Genomic DNA, 24,527 nt, shown 5'->3' on the forward strand with positions numbered 1-24,527 from the left:
GGTCTCCATGTTTGCCTGAGTACCACTGTTTGTCCCTCTGTACAGCCTGGGTCCTGGCCAAGCTGTCCCGCCATCCTGCTGGTCTGCCTGGTAACCGGGAGCCTCTCGGGTTACTCAGAGGATCGCTTTGCCTTCGAAACTCCAGCTGTCCCTTCAGGCACATCAGTAACCGATGCCAAGGCCTGAGCAACACAAAGCCGACAGAAACCTGGTGTCCCTAGATGCTCTACAAATGCTCAGCCTTGTCCCCTGACCACCACAGTCCTCAGAGTAGCAGGTGAGTAAGTGAATGTGGGGGTGGGGAGTGAATATGGCACCCAATAATCTATGTTGGGAGCCCCCAACATGACTTTAATTCATGCCATGAGATAACCCTGTCAGCTTTTGGGATTCTGCATTCTGGGGTGGGTGAGTGGGGGTGGGTTGGGAGTGAGGCAGCATGGGAATGAGGAGAGTGTGATTAGTTTCCAGTGGATGGAGACACATCAGAAAGTCTGACATGGTTCCGAAGTCCTGGGAACTTGCTTCAACTTATTTAGTTTGTGTTGCTGGGGTGGAGGGGTTGGGGGATGATACACATGCCGCTGTATATGTATAGAGGTTAGAGGACAGCATGAGAGAGCTGGTTCCACCCTTCCACCTGCAAGTCCAGAGATGGAACTCCAGTCCTCAGGCTTAGCAGCAAGTGCCTGTACCCGCTGGGCTGCCTCACCAGTCTTGCTGACAGCCTCCTTGATCCTGGCAGACTCTCTGGGTTGGTCAGAGAGGGATAAGGGGCTTCATTAGCTATTCCTACTACCTAGCTGCCCAGAATGAGTGTGTTTGGAAGAAGACTGTGGGCCATTGCTCTAAATTCAGTTCTGAGTTAGCCCTTTGTTTTTCTGAGATGAGCTCACCTCTAGCCCAGGTAGGCCTTGAGCTCATGATCCTCCTTCCTCAGCCTCCTAAGTGCCAGGATTATAGGCATGTGCCACCTCTACTGAAGCAGAGATGGGTGGTGGAAGCAAGCACTGTGGAAACAGCCTTGTGGAAGGGCCTGACTCTGCCATCTCCCACAGGGCTGACCTTGGGTTAGGACTTGCTTGTCCGGTCTTAAGTTGCAGCCTCTACTTTGTGAGCTGGGAAGTATGGAAACCCTCTTTCTGCCCGTGTCGGGAACACAAAACGCTGGGGCCTCTGCCTGCTCAAGCATGCTGAGCTGAAATTAGTTATGAAGGGATTTAGACAATATTTCCTGTCTCTGCCTGTCCCCCTGCCTCTGCCCCCACTGGATTTCACCTAACCAAGGCTAGCTTCAAACTTGTTATATAGCCAAGGATGCCCTTGAACTTCTGGTCCTCTTTTATCCATCTTGGAATCACACACATATGCCACCAGGCCTTACATGGTGCTGGGGATGAAACCGAAGGCTATGTGCATGTTAGGCAAGAATACAGTGAGTTTCATCCTCAGATGTACATTTGTTATCTGAAATAAGGTCTCATGTAACCCAGACTGACTTTAAAAACTTCCGATTCTCCAGCCTCCACCTCTCAAGTGCTAGGACTGTAGCTGTGTGCTCCTATGCCTGATTTATTAGGTACTGGGGATGGAGCCCAGGGCCTGATTAATGCTTTGCAGGCACTCTGTCAACTGAGATGACACTCAGCCCAAGACTCAGCCTCTCCTGCGGTACATGATGCCATCACCTTACCTGTCCCCAGTGAACCACAGGAGTTTTATGAGATAGAGGAACTCTCCCTGAGAGTCCGCACCCAGCCTTGGGCAGAGGAGGGCTAGGGGTTCTTGGCCTGTAGGCTCAGAATGGACACTACCATCCATGCCAACCTCAGGCTGCAACAGTTCCACTCTGCCCATTGTGAAGAATTCTCACAGTGTGCACTGTTGACAGGACATCTCACTTCCTGTCATTCAAAGGACATGTCCTTATAATTCATGAAGCTATTTGAAAGCTGGGTCCCCTTCCCTTCCTCAACTCTCCGGGTCTAAGCAGTGACTTCCCAGGCCTCCTTGGGAAGTGTGTTTCCTCGGAGTGAGTCCCCGAGATGACTCCTGGAGGAAGATCTCTAAGACCCCACTGAAGACTAAAGGACATCTGAGTCCAGGGCTCTCAAAACTCAGCCTCCCTACACTAAGAATGTAGTTTAGTTAGTGGAGGGTTTGCCTAGCATACATGAAGGCCTGGGGTCCCTCTCCAGGGTAATACAAAATGGAGTATGTATGGTGGTGCATGCCTATAATTGCATCAGAGGAGATAGAGGCAGGAATGTAAGGTCCACAGTGACTTTGAGACTTTTCTAGTGCCTCACACCTGTAAACCCAGTACTCTACAAGCAGAGGCAGGAGGATTGCTGTGAGTTCAAAGACAGTCTGCTCTACATTTAGAAGAGAACCAAGACCTTTCTTAAAAAAAAAAAAAAAAGAGGCAAAACAAAACACTAGCCTGAACAACTTAGATGGTTATGTAAAATGTAAACATTTTTAATTTTTAAAAAATATTTTATGTATGTTTGTGTGTTTTTTGGCATGGGTGAGAATATTTTTATTTTGAGACAAAGTCTCACTAACTTATCAAGGCTGCCTTTGAACTAGAGATCCTGCTGCCTCAGTCTTCCTAGTAACCGGGATGCCAGATCGCACCACTGAACTGGCTCTGGTGATTCCTAAAGCCTTGTTACCGGCTGTGCAGTCATTGGGACCTCTCCTGCTCCCACACTGAGGTTTCTAGAGCATGTGGTTCACTTGGGATCAAGAAAGAAGGTTTTGGCAGACGGAAAGGAATTAAGAAGAGGGACCTTGGAAAATGGACGTTTCACGGAAAGCAGACAATAAAGCAGGCCCTGCCCCAAAACACAAGAAGAAACGTGCTTGGTGGTGTAGCATGTAGTCTTAGCTACTTGAGAGGTCGAGACAACAGAATGGCAAGCTCAGGGCCTGCCTAGAGAGTTCTTTAGTTCTAGGCCAGCCTGGGCAACGTAATGAACCCCAGTCTGGAAATTAAAAGAAAGAGGGCTGGAGATAAAGCTCAGTGGCAGAGCACTTGCCCGCCATCCCCGAATGAGGAGCGGGGGCGTGGCTCAGAGGTAGACCCTGCCTTCAACCTGCAGTGCTACAAACTCAAACCAAACCAAGAAACTCAAGTTAAGACTTCAAATAAATACCATCTGTCTTTCATAACAAAGGGCTAGAACTTTCCTCTGTACAATCCACAGCTAAGGGTAATGCAGATTGGTGATGTCTTCAGAGACCACCCCCCACTCAGCCTTGGTATCCCCTGGAGCACTGAGGACGCACCCCAGCTGTCTTCGCCCTCTTCCTAAAAGCTGTATGTGTCTCCAGCCCCTGCGATGTCTCTGTGGGATGTGAGATATGACACCTGTCTGTGTCCAGCAAACCAGTAGAGGGACTCAGGCCTGGGCAGGCCTCCATGAGAGCCATATGGGCTTTTCTCCCTCTCCTCTCTCCGGCAGTACCGCCACAGCAGCAATGCCAGCCACCAACCAAGGTTGGCCTGAGGATTTTGGCTTTCAGCTGGGAGGCTCTGGGCCCTGCTTCGTGATGGAGGTGGCTGAAGGAAGCAGCGCGCATGCTGGGGGACTGCGGCCTGGTGACCAGATCCTGGAGGTGGAGGGGCTGGCTGTGGGTGGCCTGAGCAGAGAACATCTCGTGCGCTTGGCACAGCGTTGCCCTCGAGTGCCACCCAGCCTCGGTGTACTCCCGGGCCCCGAGGGTGGTCCCACAACCTTGACAGCAGCCTGGCTATCCCCACAATTTGGCCGCAGCCTCCCGCTGCGCCGCGAACTGCTGCGTTTGGCTGGCCGCCCCAGACCAGATGCAGTACACAGAGAACGCAGGCGCAAGGCCCAGGAGTTCAGCTGCAAGGTAGGATGCCCAGAGAAGGAAGGGGCGGGGCACAACCCTGTGTTGCCAGCAGAGCAAAATTCTGGAGGAAGATTTACAAAGCAAGTTTCTGGCCAGACTGGGCTACATAGTGCCTCCGTTGATTAATGATAGACAGATGATATATAAATGAATAGATGTTTGATAGAGGAGAACTAGACAGGTAAGTAGGTAGATAACAGGCAGATGAGAGAGAGACAGAGACAGAAAGGGAGAGAGAGAGAGAGAGAGAGAGAGAGAGAGAGAGAGGATACCCAGGTCCATAGATAGATATGAACAGATGGGTAGAGAGACTGGTGATAAATAGATGATTGATAGGTAGGTAGGTAGATAGGTAAATAGATGATAGGTAGGTAAATGATTGGTAGGTAGATGATAGGTTAGGCAGATAGTAAGTAGATGATATGTAGGTGGATAGATAGATGTTAGGTATGAGAGATAGGTAGGTAGGTAGATAGATAATAGATACATAGATGATAGATAGATAGATAGATAGATAGATAGATAGACAGACAGACAGATGCCCCTATTCCTCATCTGGCCAGGCTCCAACAAAACAAAGAGTGAACTTTTGAGTGACCTGGGAATTCTCTGGAACATAGACACTCGACTTCACCCAGATGCTGAGCCTGGAAACTCGGCTTCTACTTCTTGACAAGGATATTTGAACTCCTGAGTGTGTCCTCAGAAGGAAAACCCTGGGCAGGTGTGTGGGTGGGGGGGGTTGGCTATTAGGGTTTGGCTAAACTAAAGAAGTTTACTGTCCACCCACAGAGTTCTCTACAGAGGCCCAGGCAGCTTTCCAGATAACTGTGCGAGATAAGATTGAGCCCCTCATCTCAATGTGAAGCTTTGGAGTTGAAAGAGGCAGTATGGAGGGATGCTGAGGAGACTCCTGTAGGTCATCCTCTGGTCCCCACTTGCACCTCCCCCTTAACATATAAAATAAAAATTTAAATGTTAAAAAAAAGAGAGTTCAAGGTCATCCCCACCCATCTAGAGTGTTTGAAGTCAGAGAGAGAGAAGAAGAACAAAAAACAAATCATGTCTGCTATTGTCCCAGATGATTTGCTGGGATGAAGAGAGCTGATTGTCCCATCTAATCCCTGCAGAGTTGGAAGGCAGCTTGAAATCCCCTGGTAAGGTAGAGTGGACATATAGACTTGTCCAGGAAGCAGAACTGGTAAGGATGGACTCTACCAGGCAATCAGGGAAGGTCTGACCAATGGGAGTGTGTGTGTGGAGCAGTGGATTCTGCTTGGGGCTTACCAAGCACTCCGGAAAAGTAGGTAGATCACAATAAAAGATGGCCTTCGAGGAGACCTACCTAGTTTATAATGACCAGCTCCCCCACCCAGGTTCCCAACAGTACTCTGCCTGGCCCAGTTTTTGCTCCTTTGAGTTGCTGATATTTAATAGAAAATCCATTAGTGTCCCACGATGGAGCCTTGTGCTTAGATGTAGGTTGGGAACATCTGGGTAATAACTGACACCAAAACCAGTCTGTGGCCTGGGCCCCAGGGGGGAGCTATTTTTTCCTCTTTCTTACATAAAGCATCCTTGCAGCTAGCCACACACTCTTTTGAAATGAGGCTGTCTGTTATTGCTGGCTTTGATTCCAAACCTGCAGCCCTTGCAGTGTTGAAGGTGTGCAGGGGCTGGGGGAGTGAGGGTGGCTGGTGTTACAGACTGCCCTAACCCCTTTGAAGACAACGGATGTGAGCAGGGGACTTTAGGGAATGCTACCCTTTAGTTCTACCATATAAATATGCACGGAGTACCTGCTGTGCCCCAGGACCTGTGCTTGAAGCAGGACGGGAGTCATGTGAGGAGCTATAATAGCTGATGGGCATAGACAGTGACATACAAAGATTCCAAGTGATAGAGACTCAAACACACGGAGCAGCCTGTGCTTAGAATCCCTGGATTTCGATTTCACCTGCTGATGCTAACTCATCCTCTGCTGTCACTGCTCTAGAAAGCTTGATGCAATGCACTAGTGGAACCACCTAGAAAGCAATTGGGGGCCTTGGAGATAGCAGTTCGGTATATAAAGGCACTTGCCACACAAGCCTGAGGACCAGAATTCTATCCCCAGAACCCATGTAAAGGTGGAAGGAGAGAACCAACCTCACAAGGTTGTCCTCTGAACTCCAGACTTGAGCCATAGCATGCACACACATACACAATAACAATGCATTGTTAAATGGCTTGCGTGTATGCATACCATGTTTGTGCCGTACCCAGAGAAGCCTAAAGAGGACATTGGATCCCCTAGAACTAGAGATTATGAGCTGCCTAAGGTGGGTTCTGAGAACCCAACCCAGGTCCTCTGGGAGAACATCCAGAGTCTTAACCATGGTATTGTCTCTTTAATCCCGTTTTTATTTGTTTGTTCGTTTGTTTTGTTTTGTCTTGTTTTTTTTGTTTTGTTTTGTTTTTTTTAAGACAGGGTTTCCCTGTGTTGCTTTGGAGCCTGCCCTGGAACTTGCTCTGTAAACCAGGCTGGGCTCTAACTCATAGAAATCCACTTTGCTCTGCCTCCAAGTGTGGGATTAAAGGTGTGTGTCACTACCACCTGGGAAACCTTTTTTTTTTTTTTTTTTTAAGAAAGCAGTAAGACATGAGTTCATTTCCAAGGTTCAGTAGCAGGACCAGCAAAATGGCTCAGCAGGAAAAGACACACTTGCTGTGCAAGCCTGATTCCTAAATTCAGTCTCTGTAATCCACAGCAGAGGGAGTCCAGAAATTGTCCTCTCTCTGACCTCCACACATGTGTGTGGTGCATGGTAATGCATGTATGTGTGTGTGTGTGCACGCACACACACACACACACACAGTAATAAAAATTAATGACAGAAAGATTAAACTTCACTCATAGGTAGGTCATCGCACACTTTTGTCTTGTCAGGACATTACTTGAATGAATTCATAGATATCAGGTCACTGAATGAAAGAGTGGGCTCTAGCCAGGTGGGGTGATACATACCAGATCTAAGGCACTTGAGAGGTGGAGGCAGGAGGATACCAAGTTTGAGACCAGCCTGAACCACAATAGCAAGAACCTGTCCATAAAAGAAAAAGAAAGACAGGAAAAGAGGGAGGGAGGGAAGGAGGGGGAAAAAGAAAAAAGAAAAGGAAAGAAAACCAGTTCAATCTGGTAGCACAGGCCTATTATCTCAGCTACTCAGAAGGCAGGAGGATGACAAGTTCCAGGCCTGCCTGGCTGCAGTGGAGATTCAGGCTCAGCCTGGACAGCTAGCTGAGTGGGACCGGCTCAGTAATGTCCTCCACATACCCACAGACGTGCACACACATGAATATGTACACACGTAAACACCATACACAAAGAGAGATGGGGATGGAGTTTAGTGGAACTTGTCTAATGTCAAAGAAACCCTGGATTCCTACCTCAGTACTGCAAGACAGAAACACAAACTAATGTCAGAGAGGGACAGAGGGGAGAGAGAGAGAGAGAGAGAGAGAGAGAGAGAGAGAGAGAGAGAGAGAGAGAAGGCCCTTTACATTTGTTAACAAGCTACTTTCCAGGAACACTGTGTGCATTTGCACACCCAGTTTCAATGGCCCCATACCCCTCTGAATAGATGTTCCTTTATTAACATTAGTTAGTTATGTGCATGAAGAGAAAGAACACTCCAAAAAAAATTCAGAGAAAGAGAGAGAGAGTTAAAATTCACGGCAGGGCACAACTTCTACAGTGCTTTTGTGGAATCAGAATATCCTCTGTAGGGCCTCTAAGCAAACAGTGCTGCGGAATAGAACACCAGCATAGTATTATAATAATAGTAACTAGCAATTAGTGAGGCCTGGCACGTGTTTAAGCCCTTATATTAAGTCCTTTGATCCTTAGATTCCTTGGAATGGCTGTTCCCCAGCTGATGAAATGGCTCAGCGGGTAAAGGCGCTCATCCAAAGCCCTAATGACCTGAGTTCAATGCCTAGAACTCACTCAATGGGAGAAAACTGACTCTCTGACCTTCAGATGCAGAAATGCAAAGAAATGTTTTTTAAACAAACAAACAATGGCTGCTCCTAGGTTCAAATCCCGATTTGATAACCTTGTAGCCCATATCAGTTGTGTGAACCATCCTTCCACAAGTCACTTCCCTGAAAGTTCTTTCTCTGCCAGCCTCTGTGACCTTAGCTCTTTAGATAAAAACTGAAGATATTAATATCTGTGTCAAGGGCAGCCAAGAGGGTAACAATGAGGCCCAATGGGCAGTGTTTGCTGGTCTGGCTATCCTGTGGAGGTAAACTGAGGACTCTCCAAGGTTCTACCTGTGATCCTCTCCTTGCAGGTAGATGACATCTTGGGGGACCAGCCAACAGCCAAGGAGCAGGTGTTTGCTGCCCTGAAGCAGTTTGCTGCCGAGCAGCGGGTGGATGAGCTGGTGTGGGCTCTTACTCTGGTACTGCCCAGAGAGGCCCAGGGGCCAGTCCTGGACAACCTCAGGTACCCCTGTTGATGTCAAAATGGGAAGACCAAGTGGGTTTCATTCAAGGAGGGCGTCTTTCCAATCCAAGTGGGACATGGGCCCTGCCCTTGAGCTGATGGCAAAGGTTATGTTTGTAATGGTGAAAAGGACAGCTGATGCTGATCCGTGAGGGATCACCTCCTGAGGTACAGCTGGTTCCATCCCAAACCAAGATGGCAGGAGTCTCCCATAAAATGCTCAGACACTCCCAGCTCCATACTGTGACTGAGCAGTGGCGCATTAGGAGACAGTTCTGTAAGGGTCCTGACACCCACCCACCCTACAGGCAATGCCCACTCTCCGCCTCTTGATGCCCCCACTTCTTTTCTTTTGAGACAGGATCTCCTGATGTCACCCAGGCTGGCCTTGAACTCAGCATTCTCCTGCCCCAACTTCCCAAGTGATGTAATTACAGGTGTGAACCACCACATCAGGCTCTTTGTGGTGTCTGTCTCTGTGTGTACAGGGTCATACTGGGTAGCCCTGGATGGCCTCAACCTTGCTATATAACCCAGGCTGGTCTCAAACTCACAAAGATCTGCCTGCCTCTGTCTTATGAGTTCTGGAATTAAAGTTGTCAGACATCATACCCAGACATTTATTGAGACAAGATCCCTCAATGAGTCAGGGTGGTGATGAAAGCCTTTAATCCCAGCACCCAGGAGGCAGAGGCAGGCAGATCTCTGTAAATTTGAGGCCAGCCTAGTGTACAGAGTGAGTTTCAGGACAGGCTCAAACACTACAGAGAAACCCTTTCTTTAAAAAACAAAAACACCTGTCACTGAACCTCTCCATGTTGGGTAGACTGGCCGGTCAGGCTGGGAGCCCCAGGTCCCTGTCTGCCCCTCCTCCATCTCAATGCTAAAGTTACCAATAGCCACTTGCATGTGGCTTTTTTGTGGGTGCTGAGAACAGAATTTAGGTCTTCATGCTTTGCTAGGCAAGCACCCTACCCACCGAGAATCTCCCCAACCCATACACTAGGGCTCTTTGATATCAGTATGATGATGGTGATGATGGTGATGATGGTGCCAAGGACTGCATTAGATCCTTGAAGGACACTCTGTCGCCAAATTAACTCTGTTTGTATAGTCAAGTTGAGGTTCTGGGGGGATCACAGAGCAAATCAGTGGCTCTCACAGGATCTTGAACCCAGTTAGCTGTGCCCTATTGTCTCTTCAGTTCACCCTCCAAGTGTTTTGGAGAAAATTCTTGGTGGGTCCTGGCTTGGAGTGAACCAGGACTACCTCCAATCCCTGGCCTCCTTCACTGAGGGCCATATCTACCTACATACGACTTCGATCAGACAGCCTCTGGGGTTTTTCAAACTCTGGTTGTGAGTCCTGCCTGGCTTTCTCTCCAGCCTCTTGCCTCTGGGGCCAGTGATTGCCCCGAACCCTCCCCCTGCCCGGGCTCAGTCTGCCCCCTCCCCTCGCTGCCATTCACCCCGCGGTCTGCCCCTCCCTCTGGGCCTAGCCAATGTCAGGAACTGGGCTGGCCAGCCCCCCGCCCCCACCAGCCGGGGCTCAGCATTTCGACTCTGCAGCAAAACGCATTGGAGGCCACCGAAAGAGGCCACCATGAGCTGCCTGGGGTGAGTAAGGGGACTGACAATTGCTGGCAAGAAGGAAAAAAGCTCTGGGTAGAAAAAAAAAAAGTTATTTCTAGGGCGGAATTTATCGCGGAGCTGATGCAGGGGGCCGAGGACTTCCTGGGGTGGTGACAGATAGGCAGAGCTCGGTTCTGCCTAGTTCCATAAGGGCTGGGCTTGTAGGGGGACGCGGCTGTCCCCGGGGAACTTGGCGCGTTTGTCTCCAGGCCAGACTCAGCTGGGGGATCGCTTAGATTTCCTGGTTTCATCTCGGTGCTGCGGGGCTTCTGTCTCCGGCATCTCTCCCGGGACAGCGACAACGGCGGCTGCCTCTCTGCTAGCTGCTTTTCATCCCCAAGCGACCGACAGGCCCATGTCAGCCTAAGATCAGGAAGGGAGGCAGTGGTCTAGATTTAGAGCCTGGAAAAAGCGGGAACCCCTGGACACGCTGGGATGCCCGGTGGCCCACTGCTTCCCTGGGGCGCTGCTGGGAGGATGAATGGAAAGTCTGTGTGCCAGCGGGTGTCAAGTGCGACAGGAAAATTGGGGAGGTTGTTGGAGGAGGGGGCGGCGCCCAGCTGGGCTCCGAAAGGAGGGTAACAAGGCAGCGGGGACTTCAGACAACGCCTCCCCACCACCACTCTTCCAAGCGCTCTGCATTTCCGAACACCTTTCTCCCTGAAGCTGGCCAGCTGCCAACGTCCCCACTGTGTGCTGGGCTTTTGGGGTATTGGGGGTTTGAGTACAGTCTTTTGGAGAGGTCTTAGAAAGGACAAGGAAGCATCACCACCTCCTTGGCTAATTCTGAGATCCGAGTTCAGGGGCAGTCCTATTGCTGACCCAGACTTAACAGCAATCAGGGCAGGGACTCAGCAGGTGTCAACACTATACCTCAAAAGGTTGGATCTCAGAGGGGTCAGAAGTGAGTTCTGGGGGCATGAAGGTCAGTCCTTAAGAAGAGTTCAACACCAAGCATTTAGTACCAGAAGGCAAGAAAGAGCAGGGATACCCTGGCCTGCCATTGAATAAGGATAATTGGTAATCACTACCCTGGTTCTGGGAGCCCACAAAGCAGAAAGACAAGGCTTAAATAAGAAGCTGAATAAACAAAAAGTAGTAGGTGGTGATGATGATGATGATGATTGATTTTGTGTGTGTGTGTGTGTGTGTGTGTGTGTGTGTGTGTGTGTGTGTAAAGCTTTCTTTAGAGCCACACCTGAAATCTCAGCTACATGGGAGGTTAAAGCTGGAGGATCGAAAGTTCAAAGCCAGCCTGGGTGATTTATCAAGGCCCTGGCTATAAATAAATAATAAATAAATAATCTTTCCAAGAAGCTTAGAAGCTACTTGGGACACAGAAGTGTGGCCTATCTTAAGGGGATAGAGTTGGGGGTGACTGCAATGGCCCAGGCAGAAGAGAGAACTGTGGGATGAGACCATGATCCTGAGCCCTCTCCCACAGAAGCCACTAAGCACATGTGGCTATTTAATAGGGATGAATTTTTCATAAGTTGGGTGATCACACACTTGGGAGGCTAAAGCAAAAAGACTGCAAGTTTATGGCCAACATGGGTTACATAGGAAGGTCCTGGGTTCAGTTCCCAATACTGCATAAAACCAGGGATGGTGGCCAAATGGTGGTGGTGCCCATCTTTAGTCCCAGTACTCAGCACTGGGGAGGCAGAGACAGGTGGATCTCTGTGAGTTCGAGGCCAGCCTGATTACAGAGTTAGTTCCAGGACAGCCAAGACTACACAGAAAAACAAAACAAAACAGGGATAGTGGTGCGTGCCTGTAATCTCAGCATTAGAGAGGTAAAGGGAGAAGGCTCAGAAGTTCAAGGTCATCCTAGGCTATATAGCAAGTTTGAGGCCAATCTGGGCCAAATGGAAACTGTCCAATATATATACAGTTTATCAGGCTCTCATTATTTACACTTTAAGTACTTAACATAAATATAGGCTGAGTAGCTATCATTTAGGGCAGTGAAGACCTTGAATGTGTCCAGGTTTGTGGCCACAGTTTGCAAAGGCATCACGTTCCCTTACAATAGCATTTCTTGCTGCCACTTGAAGCCTAATTTGGGTCTGTCCCCCAAGGAATCCCAGTCTGATTAAGTGGTAAAATGGCTTTCTAATTAGGACAGGACAGGCAGTTTGGAAAGTGTGATGTGTCCAGGAGGGAACAGAAAGAGCAGTTTCAGGGGATATGTCTGTTGGGGGAGGGAAGGATGAGGTAGGTAGAGAATAAAGCATCTGGAATGGCTGGGTGGTACAATTTGGAATTTCCACAGAGCCCTGGGATCTCTTCGAGGATGGTATAACCTTGAGGAAGTAAATTGATCTCCATAGACTGATAAAAAGGGGTTAGCCTGTGTGTTCCCCACAGGATGCTAGGTAGGAAACCCTGCAAGTGAGTTGCACTGACTATAAGCAAAAAATAAAATTAATTAATTAATTAATTAATTAATTAAATAAAAATTTAAAAAAAAGGAGATTAGCTGGAGGTCTGAGGGTGGAGTAGGGACCACCTGTGCCCCTTTTCCTTTTTTATTTGGTGTTAAGTGTCAACAACACCATGATGCCTTGGAGCCAAAAGCAAGGGGCAGGGAGTTTCACTTTTAGAACTCAGGTGCCTGCAGTTGGATTGCAAGTTTGAGTCTATATATGGGGTTCAGGGCCAGCCTGAACTACAAAGAAAGGAAAACAAAACAGCAGGCAGTCCGGTGGTAGAGTTTTTTCCTAAGATGCCCAAGACCCGGTATAATCCCCTGTACCACATACACAAAATTTGTATATGCTATAATCGCCCGGGAGAGACAGCAGCTTAATGGGCGAAGCGCTTGTTGTGAAAACACAAGGACACGAGTTTGGCTCTTCAGCACCCATGTAAGAGCCAGGTACAGTGGCACAGCCTGCAGTTCCAGCATTGGGGAGGTGGAGACAGGATCCCTGGGGCCCACTGGTCATCGTAGCCTAATCAGTTCACTCCACGTTCAGTGAAAGAGAGAAAATAAGGAGAACAATTGAAAAAGGCATGTCATGTTGACCTCTGACCTTCACATGCACACTCAGGCAAGGGTCTCTCTCTCTCTCTCTCTCACACACACACACCCACCCACACACACACATAGACACACACACACACACACACACACACACTTAAAATAAAGCCAGGCATGATGGCACATGTCTTTAATCCCAGCACTTGGCAAGCAGAGGCAGACAGGTCTATCGAGTTCCAGGTCAGCCAGAGCCACATAGTGAGACCCTTTCTCAGATAAATGAAATAAAACAAACCCAGTTATGGTAGCACACACCTTTAATCTCAGTATTGGGGAGGCAGAAGCAGATGGATCTCTATGAATCTGAGTCCAGCCAGACACCCTGCCTCAAAAGAATAAAAAATAAACATATTTATATATGAGGGCTAGGAAAGTGGCTCAGTGGCTCAAGTGCTTTTGGCATGAGCATGAGAACCAGAGTTCAGATTCCCAGAACCCACATTAATCTTCCATCTGTAATTTCAGCCTCAGAAGACAGAAATGAGGATCCCCAGAGCAAGCAGGCTAGCAAGACTAGCCTTATCGATCAGCTCTGAGTTCAATTAAGAGACCCTTCCTTAATGAACAAGGTGGGAGGGGGATGGAGGATGAGCCTGGATATCAGCCTGGGCCAGACCTCCACAAGCATAAGCACCCAAGTGCAAGCACACTCACATATGCATGCACACACATTCATGCAAGCATGCATAAGGTGCACATGCACACCACAAACAAACAAGCAAACAAACAAAAAGGTATGTATAGTACAGTTATTGGGGGAATTATGAGCTGATTTTGGTCAAAGTGCCCAGCATAGTGAGTGGTCAGTTAGTGTTGACCTCCCATTTGGAGGGTCTCTTTTTCCCAAGGGCAGGTGACTCAGTGAGACTCACTATTTCTCTGTGACTGGGAGCTGCCCCGTGCTCTTGGGCTGTTTGGAAGCCTTGGCCTCTACCCACTAGCACCAGCAGCACATCCTTCTCGCAGCTGTCATTTTGTGACAGCCAAAAAATATCTTGAGATAGTGCCAAATGGCCTCAGTGGGTAGAGGTGTGCACAAAATTGCCTCTGGTTGAGAATGGTTGTTCCAGAATCGTCTTTGATAATGCTCTTTTGCTGAGACAGGCATGGTAGACCAGTCCACGTATGGACTGTTCCCTGATGTGTACTCCATGCTGTCATGAGTCACCTGGCCAAATGCCGCACCACTGCCACCCTATCTGGGGACTTCTCTGTGACTGTAGTGGCCTAGCCCTGAAGCAGCATGACCAGACTGCAGCATGAGCATTCGCCAGACACTTTCATCTTCTCTGTCGCCAGCCCAGTGAGCAGTTTTTATGGCCTTTGGGGGTGACTGGTTCTGGGACAATGATGCTGACAAGTGGCACCATGAGCGCCTCCTGCCCTGCTGTCTTGAGCTGTGCTGAGAGTCATCAGGCATGGGGGAGGGAAAGGAAGATGTGGCATGAAGAGACATAGGTGCTGCTGCTGCTGCAGCTGCTGCAGCTGCCAGGGAGGAATAGCTCTGAGAGGTTACAACTGTGTAGTGGTTTAAAATGGATGGAGAGGGATTGAGGTGTGGGGAACAGCATGCCATGTTAATATTTTTGGGTTTTTTGTTTGTTTGTTTCGTGGCTGGGGATTGAACATAGGACTTTGTTCTTGCTAGGGAAGTCCTCTACTATGGAGCCATACACTGGCTCCTCGATGGTAGATTCTAGCTCTCCTCTGAGCCACACCCCAGCCCCTCTCACTGGGGGATTCCAGGCAGGTGCTCTACCACTGAATCACATCCACAGTCCACTTCTGCATTTTCAGATTTAACCAGGAAGCCAAATGTGGTGGGACAGACCTCTAATCCAATCTACTCAAGAAGCTGAGGCAGAAGAATCAAAACTTCAAGGTCTGGGGTGGGGATGAGGCTCAGCTGGCAGTATGCTTACTTAGCACACACAAAGCCCTCACTGTGATTCCCTGAATAAAACCAGGCCTGAAGGTGTATGCTTCTAACCCTAGCACCCAGGAGATGAAGGTGGGGGCGGGATCAGAGGCTCAAAGTTATCTGTGATTGCATAGCAAGTTTGAGTCTGTCCTGGGCTACATAAGACCTTATCTGGAGGAAGGGAAGGAAAGAGGGAGGACGAGAGGGAGAGGAAGGCAAAGGGAGAGGGAAGGAGAATTTGAGGCCAGTCTATATTAAAGTGAGTTCACGACCATTCTGGGGAACTTCGTGAGACCCTGTCTCAAGAAGAAAAACGTGCTGGGAATGTAGCACAGCTGTACCTGAGTATCATGTGTGAAACCTTTGTTCAAGCTCAGTACGGGGGGGGGGGGATCTAGCCCCTTGTCCTACACCTTTTCCTGGGTTGGCTTCTAGCATCACCCCTCTCTGGGCATACCAAGACCTCAAAATCTCTGGGGTTCTTCCACCTCCTCTCGAATCCATAAGCCCTAGCATGGCCACCCACTGCTCTAGAGTGCCATCTCTGGCCCTGGCAGAGGCCTCCTCCCTAGCTTCCCCTGGATATGTAGGAAGGGCATTTTCCACACTGGCCAACTCCCTCAGTCCTGTGCAAACACTACAAAAGGGGATTCTTCTAAAAGGTGGTGGCGGTGGCAGAGTGTTGCAGCCACTGTATGGGGGACTCACTGGGAGATTGATGTCCCAGGCAAGACTCCTGGAGAGGGACAGAGAGCCAAAGGAAAGAACTTAATAGCCCGGAATCACCCGATACTCTCCTTCGGGTGCACCAGCTAGTTGAAGGGTCCTGGGGCGGGGAGAGGAGAGGCGGGGCGGGGCTGGGCGGAGTCACCAAGAAGGGGCGGGCATCGGGCCACCATGCGGGACTGGCCGGGAGGGGCCACGCAGGCTCTCCCGGCAAAGGCGCGTGGAGTCGCGGGCGCCCTCTCTGTCATCGCGGGCTCCACCACCCGCTACCCGGCGCGCACCTGCCGCGCCGCCCTCGCGGATCCAGATGGGGAAGGACCAGGGCTTCTCTCGGCACTTTAGGTAGCTTCTGCGCCTCTGGGAACCCTGCGCCCGGCATCCACCCAGCTTGAAGTGGGGGGAGGGGGCTGGGACATCTAGGGGGGTTCCCTGTCCTGGGTGGGCAACCTATCGAGACTGGGCGGAGCCCAGAAACTGGGGACAATGGGAATAAACTGGTGGTTATGTGGGCAATTAGGTTTAGATGTTGGGTACCCAGGACTCATGCGCAACCAGAGGAGTTAGGATGAAGTGAAAGGCTAGGATTAAAAGCCAACCTCCTTGCATTGGCTCACGGGGTAGGACAGAGGACCAAGAATGGGGATGTTGTGTGCTCTGGATGAGAACATAGCGCATCGCATCAACTTCTGAGTTTGGAAGGCAGGACAGTTCCAATGTTGAGAACTACAGATTCTGCAGACCCTACCCGGTCTCCACCAGTTCGCTGGCTGGAGAGCAAGTGCTAGATGAAGAAAGCTAGGCTTGGATAGAATACACACAGGCAAGAGATCCTAGGCGAGGTTCTGGTAGCAGAATTGACCCAGAGGAAGGTTATATACTGTGACTCCAAGGAAGAACCCTGGGAAGTCAGTTAGGCCTGTTGGTATAGCAAAGGCATAAGAGCCTTGGAGACCCATTGCTGGGCTGTCACAGTCAAAAAGGCAATAATCTGTTCCTATAATGAATCCAGCCCCACTGCATCTGGCTGTGCCAGCTTTAATTAACCTACAGCAGTGCCAGGACTGGGGTGGCTGGGCCAGACAGTGATGGAAACGCAGGGAAGGTTCATACCAGCCAGGAAGGGTGTCTGGCTCAGCAGACAGCCTTGGCCTGTGGCCCATGCTCCAGGATGCCAAGCCCAGAGCTTAGCCACCAGATCTTCCACCTCCCCAGTTTGTGATTCATCCCGGTGCCCCTGGCAAGCAGGACCTGGATTACTCAGTGTTGGATGTCAAATTGAGCTGGCATCTGACCCATGCTCAGGTTAGAATCTGGGTCTGATGCCTTGCAGAGCTTGGGGCTGCAGTTGAGGGTATGAGATGGACATCCTTTGCCTGGACATGAGTCAGGAGGGTAACCAAAGGGCAGATGGAAGTGTCAGGCTCAGGACATCTCCTGGTCTCCTGCAGATGCAGAACTCCCTGGGGGTGGGGCTAGCATGAGCCCTCCTGAAGAATCTACATGCCTTCTTTCCCACCAGGCATTGCATCCCTGCTCTTTTCCCTCCTGACTCCCTACCATGCCTGTGGCATTGGCTTCTGGTACAAGGAAGAGGGGAGGGAGCCTTGGGGCACAGCCAGGAAGCTCATGCTGGTGTCGTGAGCCCTGATTCCAGCTGTGTCAGAGGCCAGCTATGTCACCCTGGAAAGTTACAGATTTCTGTATGACTTGGAATGTTCTGCAGTGGATCATTAAGTACACCAAGGTGTTAGCTGAAGTTGCTATGTAGAGGTGGATGGGATTGGATCACTCACAGACATACACACACCCTTCCCTTTCAAGTGGCAAGTCCTTTCCCATCACTGTGGCCCACAGCCCAGCTACAAATTCAGGCTTTGGAAAGCTCCTAGAATTACAGGCACCAAGGATTCATCCTAGGGTATGGATGCTTCATGGATGCTGTCTGTTCCTACCACCTTCAGGGTGACATCTTGAAGAGCACCACGGGGCCTTCCCAGTTGAGCCCCAGTATCTGGCAGGGACAAACTGGCACTTAAAAATAATAAAAATCATTCTTAAAAAAAATAAATAAAAGGGGGGATGTGTGGCCCAGGCAGAGCTTGGAGGTGGTAATTGCTTCACCCTTGCTGGCAGAGGAGCAAGCAGGAGAACGGCAAGTGTGAGGATTCTCGGAGGAAGTCAGCCATCTCGCGGATGGCTGATGTAGTTTTCGCTAGCAATCACCTAGAAATAAGCAGGGGCGAGAAGGAGAGCATTAGCCGGGGCTTGTCCTGCTAGATACAAACGCATGAGAGGATGGAGAGAAAGGTCGTACAGAGATGGAAGACAGGCAAGAGCTGGAATCCTCCATAGACTGCTTTCGAAGACTGCCCCGCAAAGGTTATTATCTTGGGGACAGTCCGTGCAGCTTTCCCAAGACTAGGATAGTCAGTTCTCTAAGTGTCCCATGTGAGTGAAGGAGAATCGAACTCAGGTCTTCCAGCTTAACAGCAAGCCCTTCTGCCTGCTGAGCTCTCATGTGGCCAGGTCTGTGACAGCTGAGGATGCAAGTCTGCTCACAGAAGGGGAGAGTGATCATTTCCTTGGTCACCCCTGGGAAGGGACATAGAGCCACCAGGAGGCGCCTTTGGGATATAGTCAGGGACCGCTCCTGACTCTGTGGCCTTTGTTTGCAGGATCTTTATCCCCAAGAAGCACCGGGCACGCTTCGACGAGGTGGTGTCTCAGGGTCTGTTGGGCAAGCTGTGCCGCGCTCGGAGGGCTCAGGGCGCGCAGCGTTTGCGCAGGAGCCGCAGTGAGGAGCGTCCCGAGCGCCTTCTAGTGTCCACGCGCGCCAGCGCCCCGCCCCGCCGTCCTGATGAGCCACCCCCGCGCAAGGCGGCCTCGCTGCTGGGTGGCCGCACCAACTCTGGGGGCCCTCGCAGGTATACAGCGCGCGCGCGCGGGTGGCAGTAGGGGACATTGCCCGATCGTGCGCGAGCTTGGGTCGGAGAATTGTACAGTGGGTATCTGGGAAGACAAGGACATGAGACATCCGCGGGTCACCCACCTCCAACCCCATCTCATTCTTTCCCCCAGGACTGTTCGAGTCTACAAGGGCAACAAGAGTTTCGGCTTCACTCTGCGCGGCCATGGACCGGTCTGGATTGAATCTGTCTTGCCTGGTGAGGGATGGACAGGTTACCCTGAGTGGCTAAGATCAGGAATGAGATGAGAAACCATGTTGTATCTCTCTCTAGTAATGCTATCCATGCTATCTAGTAATTGCATCCAAAGTTAAGAACCAGAGTGTAATGGCTGGGGAGATGGTTCGATGGTTAGAGCAATTGTTGAGTAGACATGGGGAATGAAATTTGGATCCCTAGAAAACATACTAAATTTTGGGTGGGATGGTAACTTGCCGGTAATTCCAACCTTGGGAGGGAGGAGGGATGGGACTCCCAGAGCAAACTGGCTAGCAAGCTAGCTGTATGGATGAACTCCAGGATGAACTCAGTGAACAAGGTGGGAAGATCAGCGGAGTATGACATTAACCTCTGGCCTCTGTATACGCACTGCACATGCACACACACCCATCCCACATTTACATGCACCCACACACATGAAAACACACACACATGCATGCCATATGCACACACATAAAAGTGAAAGAAAAAAAGGCAGAGAGTGGCAAATGCCAGTACTTGGCTTGCTTTCTCTATTTTAGGTGTCTGGTCTCCCTGTTCAGGGAGCATCTCTGACCATGATTAGTAGGGGTCTCCCCACATGGGTTAACATGATGAAGATGTTCCCTCATATCTCAGAGGCCAACCTTAATTTAGATAATACCTCACAGGTATGCCTGGAGGCCTGGCCCTAAGCGGTTCTAGATTCTGTCCAGTTGACAATATTAACCACCGCAGTGGTTTTGAACAGTGTCAATGGGCTCTTGGGTCTAGGGGCTTCTGTCCCTTCTGACTGTCTGAGGGAGGCAGGTGTACAATGGCCCAGACAGCGAGACTCCCTGGAGGAGCTGCTCAGGGTGGGGATGTGGTTTGGTTGATCTGCATGTGAAATGCAATGCTAACTTGCAGGTGAGTCTTTTTCTAGGCCTCAGTTGTACCTAAATCTCATTTCTTTTTAAATTACACTTATTTATTTTGAGGAGGAGGAGGGATGGGAGCACACATGTGTCATCCAGTGTGTGTGTGTGACGGTTAGAGGACTTGTAGGAGTTAGTTCTCTTTACCATGTGGGTCTCAGGGATCAAACTCAAGTAGTCAGATGAGCTTCCCTACCCCCTAAACCATCTAGATAGCCCTGAGTCTCACTTCTCACCTGTAAAACTGAAGAATGGTTGTCTGGCCCAAACAGTGGGGTTGAGAGGGGAGAGTCCCATACAATTCCACTATGAGGTGGTCAACTGACTATACACCTTCTCTCTCCTCCAGGCAGCCCTGCTGAAAATGCCTCCCTCAAGTCAGGTGACCGGATCCTCTTCCTTAATGGACTGGACATGAGGTCAGCAGTCCCTTCCGTGTCTTATGAGCTTGGGGACAAGCTATCCTCCTAGACATTTGTCTCTTGGGACACTAACAGTGACCCCGATCACCTTCTGACATATGTCCTATGGCCTGTGTCTCCTGAGCCAATCCATCTTCCACTGAAGGCTATTTTTCTCCCCTGTCATACTGGGAATTGAACACTATGCAAATACTTGGTTGGTTATGCAAACACTATCTCAGAGTTAACACCTTTTTTTTTTTTTTTAAAGACAGTGCCTCACTCTGTATCCCAGGCTGTATCCCCATGTAGCCTGGACTTACCTTGAATTCATGAAAACCCACCTGCCTCCAATGAGTGAGTGCTGGATTGCAGATGTGAGCTACCATGCAAGCCCTTTTTATTTTTTATTTTATTTTTTTTTTTAGAAAAGGTCTTGCTTAGTTGTCCAGGCAAGTTGGACTTGCTTTATAATTCAGACCAGCTTCAAATTCTGCAAATCCTCCTGCCTCAGCTCCTCAAGTGTTGGGTTTACAGTTGTGTCCCACCACACTCACTCAGTAGTGGGGATTCCATTTGAATACATCCTCCCACTTTGTCAGAACCTCTAGTTTATCCTTCCAACTGAAAATATTACAGCTACATGTTGGGGACACAGAATGGAAAAGACCGATTATTTCTTGCTCTGGAAGGGAGTCATGGAAATGTCTGGATTGTCATGGAAATAGCTCCTTCTAGGACCAGGAATGCCAAGCCCAGGGCAACTGCAGGCCAAGCTGTCCAATGCCTGGGGCTTCTACTGCACAAGACCGTAACTTATATGAAAGTTAGGGTCCTGGCTATTCCTGAATAGTGAATTTGCTGGGTGGTCACTACATGATGGACAGAGCTTACTTTGTTAGGCCCTCCTGGGCCATCTCCTTTGCAGGAACTGCTCCCACGACAAGGTTGTGTCCATGTTGCAAGGCAGTGGCGCAATGCCCACGCTGGTGGTAGAGGAAGGACCGGTCCCTTTCGCCAGCGGTGAGACTATCAAGTCATAGATTTCCCAGGACTGTTTTGGTCGCTTCCCCGGAACACCGCCAGGGGTGCTATAGAGCCCAATGCGCAGCGTTCAATGTTGTTCAGTGCTCTCCACAAAGGGTCTATCCAATTGCACGCCCCAGCTCAGAAAGCGGCTGACCCCAGCTGCCTGGGAAAGTGCACTTAACCTGGTGACTCTGGGTCACCCATATCTCCCCATGCCTGTGGTCCCCCCTGCAGATTCAGATTCATTGGATTCCCCGACCCGGTCTTCGGCTCTCACCTCGCTTCAGTGGGTGGCAGACATCCTGCCTTCCAGTATCCGAGTCCAGGGGAGGACCTTCAGCCAGCAGCTGGACCACCTCCTCACTCCTCCGGAGCGCTATGGAGTCTGTCGGGCTCTTGAGAGTTTCTTCCAGCACAGGTGCCCTGAGCATAGTGGTGGTAGGGACCTAACCTGTTTGGGCCCCACCCAAGTCCCACCTAAACATGTGTTTAGTGTTCCTGCCAGTGCCTCTTCACCCTTCTTGAGTGGAGAGAAGGTTCTAATAAGGCGATGGCTAGTATTAAGGGAGTTTAAGTGCCCTGGAACAAACCCCAACTTTTAAATGTATTCCTTTATTTATTTTTGAGACCCAGTCTTGCTTTGTATCAAGCAGCTGGGCTGGAACTCACAGTGATCGGCCTGTCTCTACCTCCTCAGCACTAAGACTAAAGGCCATTGCCAACATGCCCAGATAAATCTGGACTCTGACACCTTGGGCAAATACAGACTTTTCTGTGAATTGAGGCAGGCAGAAACAGTTAATGAGACATAAGTCAAGAAAACTCCAGCTCCCACCAAGGCCCTTGGAATCTTTTTTTTTTTTTTTTAAACAAGAGCTATGTCTGTTACAACTTACGGCAAGGCTGTCCATTCTTTTTGGTTTTGTTTAAAGTATACATAATTCTAACCTTTGAATAATATATATATGTATGTATATATATAGTGCAACATAATTCACATGCTATATAATTCAGTCATTTATTTGTTTTTAATTTTAAAAAATTCTGTGTATGAGTATTTTGCCTGCATGTAAGTGCACCACACGTGTGCAATGCCCATGCAGGCCAGAAGAGGGCATCAGATCTCCTGGAACTGGAGTTACAGGTGTTTGGGAGCTTCCAGGTAGGTCCTGAGAACTGGAACCTGGATCCACAAGTGTTTTTTGTTTTGTTTTGTTTTGTTTTTTCTGGAGACAGGGTTTCTCTATGTAGCCTATACTGTCTAGGAACTCTTCTATAGACCAGGCTGTCCTTGAACCCAGAGAGATCTGCCCACCTCTGCCTCCTGAGTGCTGGGATTAAAGACATGTGCCGCCACCACCCCACAAACAAATGCTCTTAATCACTGGTCCATCTATCTCTCTAGACAGAATTCATTGATTGAACTGTACAGTTCAGTGGTATGGGGGTTTCGGTATATTTGCAAATATATGTAACCATCACCATAGTGAACTTTGGAACTTCATCACATGTAAAAGGAATACTAACAACTTTCTGTGACATGCTCCTTCATCTTCACCCCCAACCTTTCCTTAAAAAAACATTTATTTATTGAATATGGGGGGGGGTCATGTATGCCACAGTGCCCACGGGAGCCAGTGAGTTTGACAGCAAATGCCTTTGCCAGCTGGGTGATCTCCTCAGCCCAGTAGATGTTATTTTTATTTCCAATTTTACCGACCAAGCAAAAGAGAAAAAGTTAAGTCACTTGGGAAAAGTCACTTAGTTGGTAAATGACAAAGCTGGGATTTGAGTATTACATTTTTTATGTGTGTGATGATGGTGGTGGGAATTGAACCCAGAACCTTGGGTATGCTAGGTAAGTACTCTGCCAATGAGCTAACATCCCCAGCCCACACTGGGATTTGAGTCAGAGCAGACTGTTTCTGGAGGCTGCTTTCCTCCACCTTTCAAGGGTGGCAGTCAGGGCATAAGCGGGATCTCAGGGCCTGGAACCACATCTGGACCACACCCCTGAGTGATGAGCTCCTTGCTTCTGTACCCCCACCTGTAGGAACATTGATACCCTCATTGTCGACGTGTACCCTGTTCTGGACACACCTGCTAAGCAGGTGCTCTGGCAGTTCCTCTACCAGCTGTTGACCTATGAGGAGCAGGAGCTGTGCCAGGAGAAGATCGCATGCTTCCTGGGCTACACGGCCATGACAGGTGAGCATCCCTGGTGAATAAGCAGATACCTGTTCTCACCTCCCAGAGGTCTGACAGCCACTTTAGGCCCCTCCCTCACACACATACACCCACATGCCCTGGCAAATACATACTCAACACTGGGGCTTGTGCCTGCCCAGCTGGTCCTGTGTGCAGCAAACACAGCATAACTGGAGACTGCTCATTTCTCCATCCTTTCCTTTACCTTTTCCTCCTTTTCCTCTCATTCTCCTCTCTCTTCTCTCCAACAGGGTCTTCTACAGTCAGGCTGACCTCAAACTCATGTGTAGCTCAGGCTGGCCTTGAACTCCTGATTCTCCTGCCTTCATCTTCCATGTTATGGGATTTGGGTGTGTGCTACCTCAGCCACATTTTCTTTTTACATCAGTAGGGATGGAACCCAGGGCCTTGCTCATGCTAAGCAAGTGCTTGCCCACTGAGCTATATCCCTGTCCTTGACTAAGAATCCATAGCCAGGCATGGTGGCTCAGACCTGTAACTTCAGCACTTGGGGAGGCTGAGGCAGGAAGAGTTTAAGTTTGGGGCCGGCCTGGGACTATATAGCTGTCTTATTAGAACTTCTATTGCTGTGAAGGGGCACCATGACCACAGCAGTTCTTACAAAGGAAAACATTTAATTGGGGCTGGCTTACAGTTCAGATGTTTAGTCCATTACCATCATGGCAGAAAGCATGGTGGCAAGCAGACAGACTTGGTGCTGGAGAGGTAGCTACAAGTTCTATCTAGATCTTCAAGCAGCAGGGAGAGAGGGTAACACTGGGCTTGACTTGAGCATTTAAAACCCCAAGCCCACCCCACAGTGACACACAACCTCTAACGAAGCCACCTACTCCAACAAGGCCACACCTCCTAATAGTACCACACCCCATGAGCCTATGGGGGCCATTTTCATTCAAACCACCACAGAGGCCCATAGTGAGATTTTGTCTTGGAATCAAAACAAGAGGCTGGGGATGGCTCAGTAGATAAAACATTTATTGAGCAAGCAGGAGGATGAGAGTTCAGATTCCCAGCACCTATATAAATGCTAGGTCGGTGAGGTTGACCACCTGTAATACTAGCACCAGGTGCTAGTACTAGCACTAGGTA

At 49.5% G+C, this 24,527-nt stretch overlaps 1 protein-coding gene across 1 annotated transcript in view; it reads left to right on the plus strand.

Moving 5' to 3' along the window:
- The first annotated feature begins 3,486 nt into the window (after window positions 1-3,486).
- Window positions 3,487-24,527, plus strand: part of Grid2ip (Grid2 interacting protein) — a 35,556-nt gene continuing 14,515 nt past the window's right edge. Inside the window, exons 1-8 of the mRNA XM_051205317.1 lie at window positions 3,487-3,882; window positions 8,220-8,374; window positions 18,374-18,622; window positions 18,777-18,862; window positions 20,129-20,198; window positions 21,109-21,203; window positions 21,444-21,627; window positions 23,263-23,417. Of these exons, the coding sequence (XP_051061274.1) occupies window positions 3,487-3,882; window positions 8,220-8,374; window positions 18,374-18,622; window positions 18,777-18,862; window positions 20,129-20,198; window positions 21,109-21,203; window positions 21,444-21,627; window positions 23,263-23,417 (1,390 nt within the window). The remainder of the gene's footprint in view (window positions 3,883-8,219; window positions 8,375-18,373; window positions 18,623-18,776; window positions 18,863-20,128; window positions 20,199-21,108; window positions 21,204-21,443; window positions 21,628-23,262; window positions 23,418-24,527) is intronic.

This window comes from Phodopus roborovskii, unplaced genomic scaffold, assembly GCF_943737965.1.
Source record: "Phodopus roborovskii unplaced genomic scaffold, PHOROB, whole genome shotgun sequence".
Classification (NCBI taxonomy): domain Eukaryota; kingdom Metazoa; phylum Chordata; class Mammalia; order Rodentia; family Cricetidae; genus Phodopus; species Phodopus roborovskii.